General features: G+C 39.4%; 1 protein-coding gene across 3 annotated transcripts in view; it reads left to right on the forward strand.

Annotated features, from left to right (window-relative positions):
• DDX1 (DEAD-box helicase 1) overlaps positions 1 to 15,889 on the forward strand; it is a 34,795-nt gene extending 18,906 nt beyond the window's left edge. For 2 of the 3 annotated variants that reach the window (XM_034766534.1, XM_034766536.1), the window contains exons 15-25: positions 1,926 to 2,024; positions 3,471 to 3,560; positions 4,615 to 4,803; positions 8,698 to 8,749; positions 9,896 to 10,042; positions 10,640 to 10,731; positions 11,460 to 11,532; positions 12,137 to 12,209; positions 12,310 to 12,352; positions 12,623 to 12,718; positions 14,744 to 14,905. In XM_034766534.1, coding sequence (XP_034622425.1) covers positions 1,926 to 2,024; positions 3,471 to 3,560; positions 4,615 to 4,803; positions 8,698 to 8,749; positions 9,896 to 10,042; positions 10,640 to 10,731; positions 11,460 to 11,532; positions 12,137 to 12,209; positions 12,310 to 12,352; positions 12,623 to 12,718; positions 14,744 to 14,890 — 1,101 coding nt within the window. In that variant the 3' untranslated portion in view covers positions 14,891 to 14,905. Of the gene's footprint in view, positions 1 to 1,925; positions 2,025 to 3,470; positions 3,561 to 4,614; positions 4,804 to 8,697; positions 8,750 to 9,895; positions 10,043 to 10,639; positions 10,732 to 11,459; positions 11,533 to 12,136; positions 12,210 to 12,309; positions 12,353 to 12,622; positions 12,719 to 14,743; positions 14,906 to 15,556 lie in introns of those variants that run through there. The other variant, XM_034766537.1, reaches the window with a different exon arrangement.
• The last annotated feature ends 590 nt before the right edge of the window (positions 15,890 to 16,479 follow it).

A 16,479-nucleotide genomic window follows, 5' to 3' on the forward strand; every position in this document is an offset into this window, starting at 1 on the left:
CTGAAGGTACCATCTTTCAGATGAGTTGTAAAAACCAAGGTCCTAAGCACATACAGTAACTAACAATCCTATAGCACTGTCGTTATTAGTGTCCTAAAGCTATTCTAACTTTTACTATGCTCTACCTGCTTTATAGATTTAGTGAAAAGGGCAGTTTCCACCTCTTCAGACACAAGAGATTTACAAATTAGAATCCTCTTTCTGGTGCATACTAATAGGTAGTGTCTAACATTGTTTGCCTAAATGTTCTCTGCAGTCTATTATTCATTTTCAGTCTTACACTTTTGTTTAGTGTGTCTGTGCTAACCTGCTACTGTTTGACCCCAGAACTGACTACAGTTCTTGATGGGGGAAACAAATCCCATATGTATCTGTAAAATGCATTGGAATACATTTGACTTTGTGCCTAGAGAGAACCGCCTCATTCATTACTTCACCCTGGTTCATTCCCTGAACACCATCCATCCTGCTCACTAAACAAGGCTAGGATCCTGTGTGGGGGGGGAAATAGTGTGTGGTCATGTAATTAAATACTGTATCATATAATGCTTACATACCAGGGGGCCAAATAAGGTTGTACAGGCAGCCTTAATGCTGGCTTTTCCTGGCATTTGGGTGCTTGACTTTGCAGTCTTTTTTCAGTTTTTTTATTACAGTAATTTCTATTGTGTAGGTTATAAAGAGTGTGTTTGAACCCTTAGAGGCCACAGCAGACCTTCTCCACTTAAGCAAATGGAGGAACTGATAGCAGAAGTGGATCAGCCCCTAGAGGGGGGTGTCATGTACAGTTTATGAATGGGTTTCATGGGTATTTGCCGACGGAGTGTAGGGACTGAACGTTCTTGGGTTCAAATTCTGGCTCTATAGGAGAGTGTGCTCTATAGCCAATAGAGCATTCTGCCCTAGTGCTATCATCTGGCCCCACATCCCCATAACTCCTATCCAAGCCCCACCCCCATATTACTCTCCCATCAGCATTCAAACAGGTGCTTTCTCCTCCTTTTCCTTGCTGCCTGTGCACTAGCATTGAGAGCATAATAGAGATGGTTTCCCTGTTTTCAGTTCCTGTGCCCAGAGCCCCAAATAGCCCCAGCTGATGCAAGGAGCAATTGTAAGGAAAGTCCTGCTTGGATGAAGTATGTTCAGCCATTCTTTAGTGGATAGCATGGATACAGTATGTCTGGCTGGTGTGTGTATAGGAGCTTTTTGGTGTGTAGATGAATCTTCAGTGAAGTTAGCTGCCAACCTCTAACAGGTCTCTACAAAGCATGTGTTAACTGAGGTGGGTTTGGAGCGGAGCTGGAGCGCAGAGCAGCTCCGGAGCAGTGGAGCTGCAGGTTTTTGCCTGGAGCTGGAGCAGAGCCAGAGCACAGCTCCAAAGCCCTGTTTAAGGGGCTTTTGTTTTTATTGGGGGAGGAGGGGGTGTTTGGTTTGGTTTTTGTCTGTTTTTGTGTTTTTTGGCTTGGCCAAATTTTAGATATATTGTTAGAGGAATGGCAAAAATCATCTCACTGATCACAAACGTGATTCTCCCCCTTGTAAAATATCCAATCTCTGCATCAATGCATAGAGGACTTGGAGCTTCTCCGTTAAATGACTGGAAGTTGTGTTTTTTTAAAAAAAAAAAAAAGGGGGGGGGGGGCAATACCTCTTAAGTTCATCAACCTTGTTGTCTGAAATAGCTGAACAATTGAAGCTGAAATTTTCCAAAGATATTCCATGTGAACCAGATAGTGGGAATGGCAAATTTCAGCTGAAATGATTAAAGCTTGGCGAAGTTATAAGCAACTGAAAACTGGGTCATTCAGTGGGAAGGGTTGTGCTACCTTAATTGATCGCTACACTTGGCTCTGCATGGAACTTCATAAATTCATGTTAAATTTTGACTTGCTAAATGTACTTAAAAACCCTTTTATATTTTATAGGTGGACATAGTTGTAGGAACCCCTGGAAGATTGGATGACTTGGTGTCAACTGGAAAGCTTAACTTATCTCAAGTTAGATTCCTGGTTCTTGATGAAGCTGTAAGTAAAGAAAATAACTAATATTTAGCTTTATACATTGTGGTATTGTTTGTAAGAACAAAACTTATCTGTGGCAATTTGATTTACTGTTAGAAGTTAGATGAAGTTTTCATTGCCCTAGAGCAGGGGTCAGCAACATTTGGCACGCGGCTTGCCAGGGTAAGTACCTTGGTGGGCCGGGCCAGTTTATTTACCTGCTGATGCAGCAGGTTCGGCCGATCGCAGCCCCCACTGGCCATGGTTCGCGGTCCCGGGCCGATGGGGGTGACGGGAAGCAGCAAGGGCGAGGGATGAGCTGGCCACGACTTCCTGCTGCCCCCATTGGCCCAGGACGGCGAACTGCGGCCAGTGGGAGCCGCGATCGGCCAAACCTGCCGCGTCAGCAGGTAAATAAACTGGCCCGGCCCACCAGGGTGCTTACCCTGGCAAGCCGCGTGCCAACATTGCCGACCCCTGCCCTAGAGTTAAAGCAATTATGTATTTAAATGCATTGACAGTTCAACATCCTTGTGTTTCAGGGTTAGTTATCCTGGTTAGTGTTTTGTAAATGCAGCATGCTCAATGCCTGCGCTTGCATTGCATCCAAGGTGTGGACTGAGCTAGTCCTCTACCTGAAATGGGGAGACCGTGAGTGGTCAGAAGGCTTTCAAAAAGCTTCACCTTCAGAAAAACTTAAATGGCTACTCTCCCAAAAAAAGTTATTTCACCTTGTGACACAGGAATCTTGCATGGAAGTAGCAGCCTCAAAGGCAGCTTTGTGAACGTACAAAGCCCTTGGGTAGAAGCTGGTATCACAAGATTTGATGTGGTAATACGATTTAATGCCAAATTCCAAAAAAGTACTATGGAAAAATACCTAATTTACTAACTTTGAAAATACTACGTAGGCTGAGTTTATACAGCTGCAGTCACAAGCATCGCACGTCTGACTTTAGTTCGTTTTCAAAATCTAGCTTTGACGCTAATTTTGGGTGGTTTGAAGGAAATTAAGATGGACTTTTTTTTTTTTTCAAGTGGGTTTTAGGTATTGATTAAAATAAACTAGTTTTTCCTAATTGTTGGCTTCTTTTTTGTTTTTTTTGTTTTCCTCAAAATCTGATTTTTATCAGTTCTTGAAATTGTGTGGGCTATTCTGAAATTTTGCTCTACTCAAAAAGCTACAGTGGTGCTATTTCAGGTTTCCTTGTTCACTTTATTTAAGTAGAGTAAATTTTAAAGTGCAGCAGCTGGTCTGGAGGGTTTGTTTGTGTCCACCCACTTTCATTTTAGTCAAGATCCACTTTAAATAAATTTGAGTCTTAGGATTCTTCCCTTTTGGTAATGCTGTCCTAGCCAGACAAGAGAGTTTTAAAAAGAGCATCAAAGTCTATATCCTAATATTTGTTTGTCTAATTGAAGTAGATTAGCAAAAGGTGTTGTAGCTTCTCTCTTTGATTCCCAATGTAGGATGGCCTCCTTCTCCAAGGTTATTCAGACTTCATAAACAGAATCCATGGTCAGATTCCTCAGATAACTTCAGATGGAAAAAGACTGCAGGTATAATGCTCTCTATTGTAATCAGCAATCACTTTTAACATGTTACAAGCTGTTGAAATATAACAGTTCCAGTGTGGTGCACTTTTTTCTTTTATGGGGTAGTTAATACTTTTCTGTTCACTTTCTCTTTTATTTGTTTTAAGGTTTGTTCGCAAGTTGTTGGGCTCAACACAGGGGTAACTGGGTACAGCTTAATACCTTAATACATCTGCTGGTCCTTCATGGCTTTCATTGATGGGCTGAAATGGTTGGTTATCTTGAGTAATTTTAAGATGCTAGTTTTGAACTGAACTAAAAAATGTAAAGCGAAACATACATTTTTACATTATATTTTTATTTTTATTTTAATATACTCTTACTAAAGGACAGCTTTCTTTCGATTTGAAAAGAAAACATTTGTAAGTTGGAAACTACCTACAATGCTATCAAGAGTTGTGTACTTCCTCATTATGAAAAAAGAGCATGACTTTTTCCCCCTTCACCCCCCCCCCTTCTCTTCCCCATCCACACACTAGATCTATAGTCTGCTACTTGGTTCTAGGTGTAACTCAAATTAGGAGTGTGATAAAACCACTTTCATAATCTGCAGTATTACTGTAGGCATTTTGATATGAAAATTATACTTGGAACAGATACATGGCAACCCTGAAGTCCACATTCAGAAATCTGTAAAACTGTAAAGTACCCATGTGATGTATATATCTGAGAAACTGTTATTTCATTTCTGCTCTGTGTTGCCTCTTCTTCAGCTGCCAATAATGCTGCTTTCCTTGACCAGGAATGACTGGGCAGTTGCTTTTTAGAGGAAAAATGGAGTAATTATTTGACTTGACCAGAAAGTTCTTCATATGGCTGGTTTCCATCAGTCTCTCTAGTGTCAGAAGTAGGAAGGCAAAAAGTTCTCTGCATGACACCACACTACTGTCACCAACTTACAAGACCCTTCTGGATTTTATTCTCTCCACCTAAACTCTTGACCAGTAAGAGTCACCTGCTATGGTGTTTGTGGCTTTGGTAAAACTTCTTGCCCTAAAGTGTCTGTATTTTTCTTAAGGTTATTGTGTGTTCTGCAACTCTACATTCTTTTGATGTGAAGAAACTGTCTGAGAAGATCATGCATTTCCCCACTTGGGTTGACTTAAAAGGAGAGGATTCTGTCCCAGAAACTGTGCACCACGTTGTTGTTCCTGTGAATCCCAAAAGTGACAAACTATGGGAAAGGCTTGGCAAGAATCATATTAGGGTAAGCGGTTTGTAATTACCTATTTGACCACAGTAGAAGAAACTGAATTAAAAAACAAAAACACTCTTGCTTTCAGGTTACACAGTGACTGCTAGAACCTGAACTTAACCATATCGGACCAACTGCCACTGTAGCCTGTTGAAATGGCTGCATGTATCTGAATATAGAATTTGGCATATTGATTGTAGTGTAAAGTTCATGTTGTCAACATAATATTGTAGATCTAATAAAACTCCAATTCTGCAAGACTATTGCAATCGCAGTGCCTGACTCAAATAGAAATCTGGATGAGACCTGATTGCCAGCAAACTTTAATGAGTTTGAGTTGCAGAGGACAGCATTATACCTGATATTTTTTTTTTGCTAGTGTTCCATAGCCCCAGACATGTGGCCTATATTATCTTTCATCTGTGACTGGTCAGAAGTCTGTAAATAGCCTTTCTAATGTAGACCTTGCTGTAGTGGTCCATGCCCTTATTGAGTCCAACTACCCTAATGGGCTTTACAGATGGAGATTGGCAATTGCAGTGTCAGTTTTGGCTGATTAATTCCAGGCTTTTGTTTCAGGTGGACCGGTTTTGTCTGGCTAAATGACACTTACAGATTTTTTTTTTTTTTGTAATTTCTTGCTCTTTAAACTCTTCATTTGATGGAATTTTAATAGTTAAGACTTACATTTCAAATAATACAGGGGTGTAGTCCTGAATGGGCAACCACCAGAATACCTCTGACAATGTGACCTTACATGCATGCTGTACAGAGGTTGACCTTTTGCTCTACCAAATGACATCCTCCATGCTGGGTGGGTGGGTGGGTGTGAAATTATGCTATAGAGGCTGCCATTTTTAAGAACAAAATGACATCCTTCATGCAGCAAAAATGCTGGCATGCCGTTCTGGTGCAATCCAGCCCCACTGCAGCACAGAATTAGGAGTAAGTTTCTCTTCTGTGAGATGTGGACAACTGACCTTATTCCCTGCTACCCTAAACAAAATAATTAGAGGCAGTGATCACTCTGATCTTGTAGCCTCACAACTGGAGCCCAGGAACTCTATTTTCCAGCTCCTCCACCACTACCGAAAATTCTCAGTAGCTTCTGTGTGCCCAGTCTGCCCTTTAACTGGGGAGCTTGATCTTTTAGATCTACTGGCATTTATTTGTGCTTGAGGAGGCAAACCTGCTCTGAGGAGGTCTCATGTTTCTTTGGCAAGAGCAGATATCTTCCTTGACGATTACTTCAAGTACCTTCATACTTCACAATGCCCCTGCCTGCAGTTATTGGCTAACCTGGGGAAGGGAAAACTATTTTCTTGCCCAGGGTTGGATTTGAAGTTTCATAAAGACTCATTTTCCCTGATAAAACCTCTGACTATCCTTAACCCCACAAGGAGGATGGCTAGACCCCAGCATTTCTAGCCAGAGGCAAATTTTCCTCTTTACAAAACCATTTCAAGGTGAAATGGAGAAGCGAGGTTGGTTTGGCAAACTTGTTTGCAGTGTTTGAATTAAGATATCTGATGAAAACTTATCCTTATTGAGTTGAGGGTAAAGTACTTAGTTACTTAAAAACTCACCGAGATTTGAGATCATTCTATAGCCAAAAATTTGTGGTTATGATATAGAATGTGGTAGGTCTTAAATTAACCACTGGAGGGAGACCTGTGTTTGTCAATATAGCTGAAACTTGCTTTTAAAGGTCATTCCCTAAATTTACATAGTGTGTTGGGTTTTTATTGTTTTTTCCCCCCTCAACTTCTTGTTTGGCTTTTTCAGAGAAAAAAATGTTTTTAGAAAACAAGGATTTTCCCTTTTTGCCTACACATTTCTCCATAACTAGCATACTTGTATACTCTTTTGAATAGGTTTCTACAAACTCCATGTTAGGGGGCTTATTCCTTCACCCTCTCACTTCCCTGGTCCTTCTTGCATGAACAGAGAGCAACAATGTCCGAAGGTGCAAACAATTCAATGTTTATTTGGGTGAACTTCCAGCAAGCATGATTCCAGTTTCCTTCCTCAGTGTCCCCCTTACCAGCTCTGACACCACAGAGCTTTGCCTGTGTCCCTGTTCCAGTCTCTGTTCCTAATTCCCCCCTTAGCAAAACATGATTCCAATTTCCCACCCCTCCACTTCCTGATTTACTATATAGTGTGCTGTCAAACTTGAGTTCTGCTTAGCTATACCTTAACCAATCATTTTACTGAAATATAACTAACCAATCCTAACATATTGTAACATGATTATCTAACCAATTATATCCCACCACCTTAATTGTTTCTGTCTGCTGTATAATTAATTTTGTTGGGTGTGAACCAGACAGACCATGCAAATAATAGCAAAGTGGAAACTGTAATAATAAAACAATACAGAAGTGAGGATTTCACAACTACACCTATAAAGACATAAGGGTTTCCCAGCTGTGTCTATTGATAAGTGAGTTCTTACCAAACAGAAAACTATCAAACTAAATTTCCTCTTACATTTTCTAGGCTCTTCCCTTTATCTGGAGGTGATGGATCGAATCACCTTTTTAACAGCCCAAAACTGCCTTATTTCATTGTGACTGAGGACGTGATCGTTCGCTTCCCACCTTATGGCTGCCCCTGCTGTTTAGCCAAAAGCCTTAGCCTAAGAACAAGGCTTTGGACTATCCTAGTGAGAGAAGGCCTATAAACAGGCAGACTGATTTTGATTCTTGTTTTGTACCTCTGTAATTAGCTAAGTGATAAGAATACACCTAAATTCTTAAAGTATAGGCCTTTGCAGACAGGCCTGAATATCTATATCCTAACGCTCCGTAAAAATAAATACTTGGCAATGGTAATATAAACTTTCCTGTTGCTCTCGTGTAGCTGGTCATGGTGGGGATGTGGTGTTTTTTTTCCTGCCTTGGCTAAAATTAATGTGACTCTCACTATTCAGCTTTCAGGAGAGTTGCTTTAGTAACCAATGTGGACTAGCTTACCTCACTACTTATTACTGACTTCTCTAGTGGAGTATTTTCTCCTGATGGGCTTTGTTCTGGTTTTAAAAATAAACAAAGCTATTTTTGACCATTAGCTTTCTTGTGTTTTTTGTTGACTTTGAATTTTACTGTTTTTTGTATTTAAGTACTTCAAAAAAAGTATATCTTTAAATCCTGAATCAGCTAAATTTTGTAACTCTCTTCCTCAAAATACTGTAGTTTCCCTTTCAGCAGTTACAGAGAAGCAATTTAAGTTAGAGAAAGGAGCATGAGACTGAAAGTCAAGAACATGAGAATTTTAATTCCTGCCATGCAATTGATTTGCTCTGTTCTTGGAGTAGGTAAACTGAAACATAGAAGTAAAGCAATATCTATAAAATAAGCATTGACTTTGAGAACTTGGAATAAAAAATTCTGTAATTGTGTGCATTACACACTTAAAAACAAACACTAAATGTCCTTAAATTAAAACTACTTTTGGCCTAGAGGTAGGAAAATTGATCTGAAAACTCAGTTCAAAAATTTCACTTTAGATTAAGTTGATAGCAATTAGTGTTGCCAATTTTGGTTGGGCATATTCCTGGAGGTTTCATCACATGACCTAATCTTTAATGAAAGATTGATGTTTAATTTCTGGAGATTCCAGCACAATCCTGGAGGTTGGCAAGTCTAATAGCAATACTCCCATTGATTCTATTGGGACAAGAACTTCACCTTTGGTGCTTGCTAATGTTAGACAAGGCCTTTGGAGCAGTGGCTGTCTTATTGTGTCATAGAACACCAAGTAGATTGTTGGTGCTTAATAAATTAAATGCAAATAGCAAGCTATTGATGAGATTGATGCTACTTGTGCATACTACTGTAGTTATGAAGGCACTGCTATAATTAACTTTTTTTTTCCTTTTTCCCCCCCCCCCCCCCTTTTTAGACTGATGAGGTACATGCAAAAGATAATACAAGGCCTGGTGTTAACAGTCCAGGTAATTGAACTTACCCTGAGTTCTTAACAACATTTTGGTATCCGAGGAATGGCTTTTGAAATAGTATTCTTTAGAACGGGGAGGGCAAACTACGACCTGTGGGCTGAATCCGGCCGGTCAGGGCTTTCAATCCAGCCTGTGGGATTGCCAGCCCCATGGCGCAGCGGGACTAAGGCAGGCTCCCTGCCTGTCCTGGCCCCGCGCTGCTCCCAGATGCACTTGGCACCACATCTCTGCAACCCCTGGGGGAGGGGGAGCAGAGGGCTCCGTGTGTTGCCCTTGCCTGCAGGCACCGTCCCCTGCAGTTCCAATTGGCCAGGAATGGGGAACCGCAGCCAATGGGAGCTTCAGGGATGATACCTGCAGGTGAGGGCACCGTGCAGCAGAGCTGCCTGCCCCGCCCCACCCCACCCCACCCCCAAGAGCCATTGCCAGACATGTTTGCCACATCCGGGAGTGGTGAGGGGTCAGGGCAGGCATGGAGCCTGCCTTAGCCCCATTGCGCGCTGCTGCTACCCCAGAGCCACTCAGTGTAAGCGGCGTACCCTGTACCCAACCCCCTGCTGAACCCCTCCTGCACTCCAACCCCTGCCCCAGCCCTAAATTCATGGTCCTACATACAATTTCTCTGCCCAGATGTGGCCCTTGGGCCAAAAAGTTTGCCCACCCCTGCTTTAGAAGATATCCTGAGGCACAGTTGGGCTGCATAGAGAGAGAGAGAGAGACCCTACAAAAAGGTATAGCATATCTCCGCTCCTGGAGTCAAGTGATTAGGTCATAGTCAAATAGGAAAAAAGCTTGAGTTTCTAGTCCTCAAGTTTGCAAAGAAAAGCTTGAAAATGAAATCTGAATATAACTGAGGCAGGGATGTCTGCCTGAGTCTGCAGACACCTCTCAGCCACTCAGGTTAACTTCCCCATGAGAGGTATTTAACTCTTGCTGGGGGAAGAGAATTCTTTGCCCTTTTTCTTTGGGGCAGGAGAATGTGAGTGCTGCAGACTTGGCCTATTGCACCCATTCATACTAATATACCTGGTTTCCGTGATAAGTGTTCAAAGCAGCCTTCAGAAAACTGTATAGTAACAAACTTGGAAAATAGCATTTTTATAAATGGTTTGAGTGAGAAACATCTCTTGTTATACTCAGAAATGTGGTCTGAAGCTATTAAAATACTAAAGGGAGAGTATGCTGTTCGAGCAATTAAGGAACACAAGATGGATCAAGCAATTATTTTCTGCAGAACTAAAATAGACTGTGATAACATGGAGCAATACTTTATGCAACAAGGAGGAGGTAATATTTCTCATCTTAAACTTATTTAATCCATTTTATTGATGTCTCAAAATTGACTGTTTAGGCTTGAAATAGTCTTTCACTTTTTTGCTTTCTTTAAAGAAATACTAACACCTGATGTTTATATCAAATGGTTTTTTGTTCTTCTTTCAGAGTGTTTCAGATCTTAATTATAAAATTTTCTGAAAGCTGTAACATTAGTTAACCACTAGTTGCTCACCTGTGTTGATGGCATACTGTGATCACCAAACTTTTCTTGGCCTCTTGGCACTTGAGATCCATGTACTGTAAAACGTATTTAGATGCTGATAAAACTTACTTGCTGTGTGTCACTTATACCTTCCAAAAAAAGGCTTAAAATGACTGCCCTGTAACAAAATAGTATGTTACTGTGATATGTCTGAACTGTATCTTCTGCCTGACATTTAAAACCTCTTCTCATAGAAGTCATCTTTGTACAACATCTGAATACTGTCACCCATAAGTTCTGGACTTAAACTTCTGTATATTTGTAGTATGCTGTCAGTGTGATTATTGAATGGTTTGTATATTTTTATTCTCTGTTTAATAGAATATTAATAACCTAACTTTTTTCAGGCCCAGATAGGAAAGGACATCAGTTCTCATGTGTCTGTCTGCATGGTGACAGAAAACCTCATGAAAGAAAACAAAACTTGGAAAGATTTAAGGTAAAAAAACAGGCTATGTTACGGTGCTTCTTAGTCCCCAAAAAATCTGAACCAGGATGACTTGATGTGGAACTGCAATACTCCCAGACCATTGCAATAAGGGTGTTTATTTCATATGAGGCTGTCTGATACCAAAGGGCCTTGTAATATCTGGATTGAGAGAACAGTATGCAAAGTGTATCTGCCATTTTGCCCAACTACTTCTCCGTTTCATGCTACTCAGAGTTCCAGAGCAGGGTGAACAAGTCCTTCACAATGCAGTATGGAATGTGGAAAAATTACTACTTTTAGTAGCCTGCCTACTTACCTGAAGTTATAAGGAAATAGTTGGCTCTTGTGGCCATGGGATAGGGCTTGTAATGTCATACATGGTGTCTTCTTAAAGCATGGCTTATGTTATTAATGTGTATGGCCAGTCCTCCAATTTTAGGAGCATCCACATTAAAATGGCTCATCAAGCCAGAGGCCCAGGATGTAACTGTTCACTATTGTCTAAACCCTTGTGACATGTTGTTCCTGTAATTAAGTTAGTGTAATTGATTGTGTATAGCTTCTAAAGACTAGGACCAATTTTTTTTTTTTTTTTTAAGGAACCTAACATTAGGCTAAATAAGTAACCCAACTCTCAAAGGATACTCTATTTAAAGGCCATTGCAGTGACAGGGGAGGGGGGATTTTTGTTTTTAAAAACTGTAGTGGGTTTAACTATGAATTCAATTTTTCCTTAGAAAGGAGATGTCAGATTCTTGATCTGCACCGATGTAGCTGCTAGAGGAATTGATATCCGTGGTGTTCCTTATGGTAAGAAGTCTAAATATGATTAACACATGAATTTTTAGCTATGGAACTCTGTAAGGATTTGCTTAAGTATGTGAATATGCAAACTGTTTAAACCGAATATATAACTACACTAAAACTTTAAGGTTACAAAATGAAGCACTTGAATATTAGGAAGTGCATGGGCAATCTTAATATGGCCATCTTGTATATGTATGTGTGATGTTGCAGTCTTTAACTATGAAATCACTTATATTTTTCTGGGAGGGGGGACCCAGAAAACAGTCTTGTACTGTGAAGTGTTGAGCAACCTTAACTATAGGTGTTGCTACCTGAGCTGGCTACGATTTTGGGGGGGATGGAGGTTTGAAACAAGAAAAAAAAAAAAAAAAAAAAAAAAAAATCTTTTTTATTAAAGGTAACTTGTCCTGTCAACTGTTTTGTTACTCTGTAAAACTGTGTTGCATATGCATGAAAAAGGGATTCCAGCAGAGCTGAGGCAGAATAAGTTAACAGTATGTATGATTACTATAAGTAATTAGCACAACCTGGGTTGTGTGCTCCCGCTATGAATTGTCCTACTCCTGTATGTGGTAACGTCCCCACTTTTTTTTTTTTTTAAATGCAGTTATCAATGTCACGCTTCCTGATGAAAAGCAAAACTACGTTCATCGAATTGGGAGAGTAGGCAGAGCTGAAAGGTATGTTGGAACCTTCATCAGTCTTATGGGGTTTGTTTAATACTTCAAATGCACTTTAGAAATATTTATTTAAGTACTTTTTTTTTTTCAAACACTTCAGAATGGGTCTGGCGATTTCCCTTGTGGCAACAGAAAAAGAGAAGGTAATTCTAATCCGAAAGCAGAGGCACTGGGCAGAACAAAAGCTGTTTGGGTGAAGTTTTATTGTGGCTGATATCTAACTTAATCTCTTGCTTTGGAAAACACTGATTTGTTTGTATACTAAACTTTGGTTTAGTGCATCTGCATCTTTAACTGAGTATTGTAGTTCTTACACTGGATTTAATGAAAATAATAATGCATTAATATGTGATTAAATAGTTTTTTTTTTTTTTTTGTGTGTGTGTGTGGCATATTCTTCACTTCTTGTCTAGGTGTGGTATCATGTTTGTAGTAGCCGTGGAAAGGGTTGCTATAATACCAGGCTGAAGGAAGATGGAGGTTGCACTATATGGTACAATGAGATGCAGGTAATCTTTCATTTTGGTTTTTATTCAAAAAATCACCTTTTTATTTAAAAGGAAAAATAGCTGATATTAGTTTCTCAAGGATTGAGAGGAATGTACATTATAGTTTGTCTTGTTTAATTGAAGCATAAATCATGTTAGTTTCAAAATCCCGTGGATGAAGGCTTTTTAAAAATATTTAAAGTGAAAATTGTGGTGGTTGGGAATATGTATTTCATTTTAATCTAAACATTCTGAATTTCATTTTGATTATTATATTATCCTGTTGATATCCAGGAACTTTTTTTTTTTTTTCCTTTTTCTATTCTCTTAGTTTTGGCACTGACTTACATCCAGTGTCTTCACAGATAAAATAACTCTGGTGATTCCATTGTGCTAGGATATTGCTAATGAATGTTTAATTACATCTTAACTGTCCTTTTTAAAAATGATTGATTGATACATAGTAGAAAGCAGAATGTCTCACTTTTATGGTCTTGTCAAATAGACTGGTGACTATTAGTTTGCATGTCCATTTCAAGAATGTAATATTGCTTCATACAATAATTCCCAATCAGATTTTGATAACTTAAAGTGCAGCTGATTATGCTGCTATTGCACAGACTGATAGGAGAATCTTTTATTCTCATCTTCCGTATCCAGAATAACATGCAGGTTCTGAATGCATTTTATCACCTTCCTAACCACATGCTGTGAACGGTTATAAAATGGGATTAAAAATCTGATGATATTCAATTCATTTCATTTACTAAGATGAAGTATCTCTTAAGACTACTTATCTGTCATTCCTCTTAACCTGAGAATATCACTTTTATACAAGTACAGATTTTGTAATGGGATACATCCAATATGAAATAGCTGGAAATTCATGGCAACTTGCACTTGTGAAATATAATTAAATACCTTGTATGTAATAAAATAAGCAGTTAGGTTCAGCCTACAAGTTATTCTGTGTGGGTCGGCCCCATTAAAGTCAGTAGAAGGGGTTCTCAAACAGGGCATCATGACCTCTTGGGGTTGCAAGCTGTCAGCTCCATGGGGCTGATAGCCCCGAGCTCCAATTAAATTACTCCCCTCCCCATTTTAATTTATAAGGGGGGAGTCCCAATCAGAGGCTTGCTGGGTGAAAGGGCTCACCAATATAAAATGTTTGAAAACCACTGCAGTAGGGGCACCGTATGGCTGTAGGGGTCTTCCCATAGAGAGTTACTTGTAGTCTCAAAGGTGCCTTGATTTATAACCGTTATGGTTATTCTGGGATGTATTAAAAGGAGTGTCATATGTAAGACATGAGTGGTAGTAATTCCCCTTTCCTCACCATTGGTGGGGCCTCAGCTGGAGTACTGTGTCCACTTTTTGGGCACCACCCTTTAAGAAAGATGTAGACAAACTATAGAGAGTTCAGAGAGCAGCAAAAATAAGAAGTTTAAAAAACATGACCTGTGAGCAATGGTTGAAAGAATAGGCCATGTTTAGAAAACACGACTTTGGGGCGGGGGGACAAAAGTCTTCAAATAGTGTAAAAGTTGGCTCTAAAGAGAACAGTGATCAGTTGTTCTCTGTCCACTGAGAGTAGAACAAGAACTAATCAGCTTAGTTTGTAACAAGGGAAATTTAGGTTGGATATTAAAAAGTGGGGGGAGGAGGGGAAGGGGGAGATTAAGCAATAGAACAAGTTACCTGGAAAGGTTGTAGAATTCTTGCCACTGGAGGCTTTGAAGAACAGGTTAGACACAAACAGCTGTCAGGGATTGTCTAGAGAGAGAGACTTAATCCTGCCGGAAGAGGAAATAAAATCACAGAAGTGAAGGGCTCGAAGGGAACTCAAGAGGTCATCTGGTCCAAGCTAGTATGGATACACTTCTGGGCCTTTATTTCTTTCAGGGCAAACTCCGTTCTTGGGTGTATGCCACTCCTGTTGGAACCACTGAACATAATCACTGGTTTAGAACAATATAATATCTTTTGTTTCAGAAATGAAAGAATCTTTAAGACTGATTTTTTTTTTTTTCTTTCTTTCTTTCTTAGTTGCTGGGCGAAATTGAAGAGCACCTGAACTGTACTATTTCCCAAGTTGAGCCAGATATAAAAGTACCGGTGGATGACTTCGATGGGAAAGTTACATATGGACAAAGAAGGGCTACAGGCGGTAAGCAACTAATTAGTGTTCGGTAGTCTAGTTATGTTTCGGTCTATTAGCGGAAACATTTGAAAGAGTGACTTAATAACAATAATAAATTGGCAAAATGGTCCCTATCCTAAGCCTTGTAATTTTTATGTAACTACTCTTTATGTAACCTTTTGGAAGAGTCCGTGTCACTAAACAAAGCATCCATGATTATTTTCACTCCGCCTCCAATATCTTTATGACTGTGATACATGGCAGGCCATCAAATGTAATGTCCCCCTGTGTGGTAATACAGGTTCCTGTTTTTTCAAAATAGAAATTTATATAAAAATGTGTCTGCTTGCACATAAGGACGTGGGTTCTTTTCAGGCAGTTGCAAACGTGGGTATGTATTTATCTATGGCTGGGAGCATGTGTTTAACCATCACATAAATTTAGTTAAATAAACTGACCTTCTAAACTCTGATTTTATGGAAGGTATTTTTATTGGTTTTTGTCTAGATAATTAAAACTTGTTTCTAGTTTAGTTGCAACAGATAGGATTTACTGTGTGTGGTGAGGGCTGCAAGTTTGCCAGTAGCAAGTTAGTAAGATTGGAATAGCTCACTTTCTGAACAATTGCAACTGAACATAAGTACTGCTGACAAGTTATTTCAAGCATGTCCTTTAGAGTGTGGTTCTTTTTTTTTTTTTTTTTTTTTGGTGGGGGGAACCAAGGCCATGTGGATATTTTGGCACCTACAGTACAAGAGTTGGCTGCCCTTGAAAAGGAGGCTCAGACATCTTTCTTACATCTTGGCTACCTTCCTAACCAGCTGTTCAGAATGTTTTGAATGTGCCACACTTTAGGCAAGACTTGAATAATAATAAAATAAGCTTCACGTTGAAAGTACTATAATCTTGTGCTGCCTCTCAGCAGTAGTATTTACAATAACTCTTAAAAACAAGGCACTGTTCTTGCATGTCAAGCAACCCTGTTCAAGAATGTAGACTCCCATGTTTTAGCTGTCATAAATGTTGGCCTAATAAAAGAGAACTAATCTAAACTTGTGGGTTTTTTTACTTTCCCCTCACCCTTGAGAGAGTTTCCAGAATCACTAGTTATGTAGTGTTTTTATTTACTAAAAATGCAAATGTAATTTACCCAGTTGAGTGAGAATGTTAAGTATCTTTGTAGTAAATATAAAAATGATTTGTCCTGGTACTATTTTGTCAATCAGTCAACCTTGACAAAAACTTTTGTTCACTTGTGTTCTTTTTCTTTAAAAAAAAAAAAAAAAAAACTGGTATTTTTAATGCATGTTATAACAAACAACTGTGACTCTTCACAAAGTACACTGTGTTAAAATAAATATTGTGGGGAAAAATCCATCAAGTTTCTTTTAAGTATCTTAGAAATTAGAGGTTCTGACTTGTATCTACAAAACCATGGAACTTAGGTCCTCTTAAAGCATCCTGCTTTGCTTGAGTATTGCAGAACATTGAGTCTTCTGCAATTTAGCATATGTAATCCAGTTTATTGGAGCAAGTAAATGAACACTGAATTCACTTGGCTAAATGGAAGTCCCTGGGACCAGGGGCCTGCAGCATTCATAAGCATTAAAAGTGACAGTCTTCATCCTGCAGACCTTATAAA

Source organism: Trachemys scripta, chromosome 3 (assembly GCF_013100865.1).
Source record: "Trachemys scripta elegans isolate TJP31775 chromosome 3, CAS_Tse_1.0, whole genome shotgun sequence".
Classification (NCBI taxonomy): Eukaryota; Metazoa; Chordata; order Testudines; family Emydidae; genus Trachemys; species Trachemys scripta.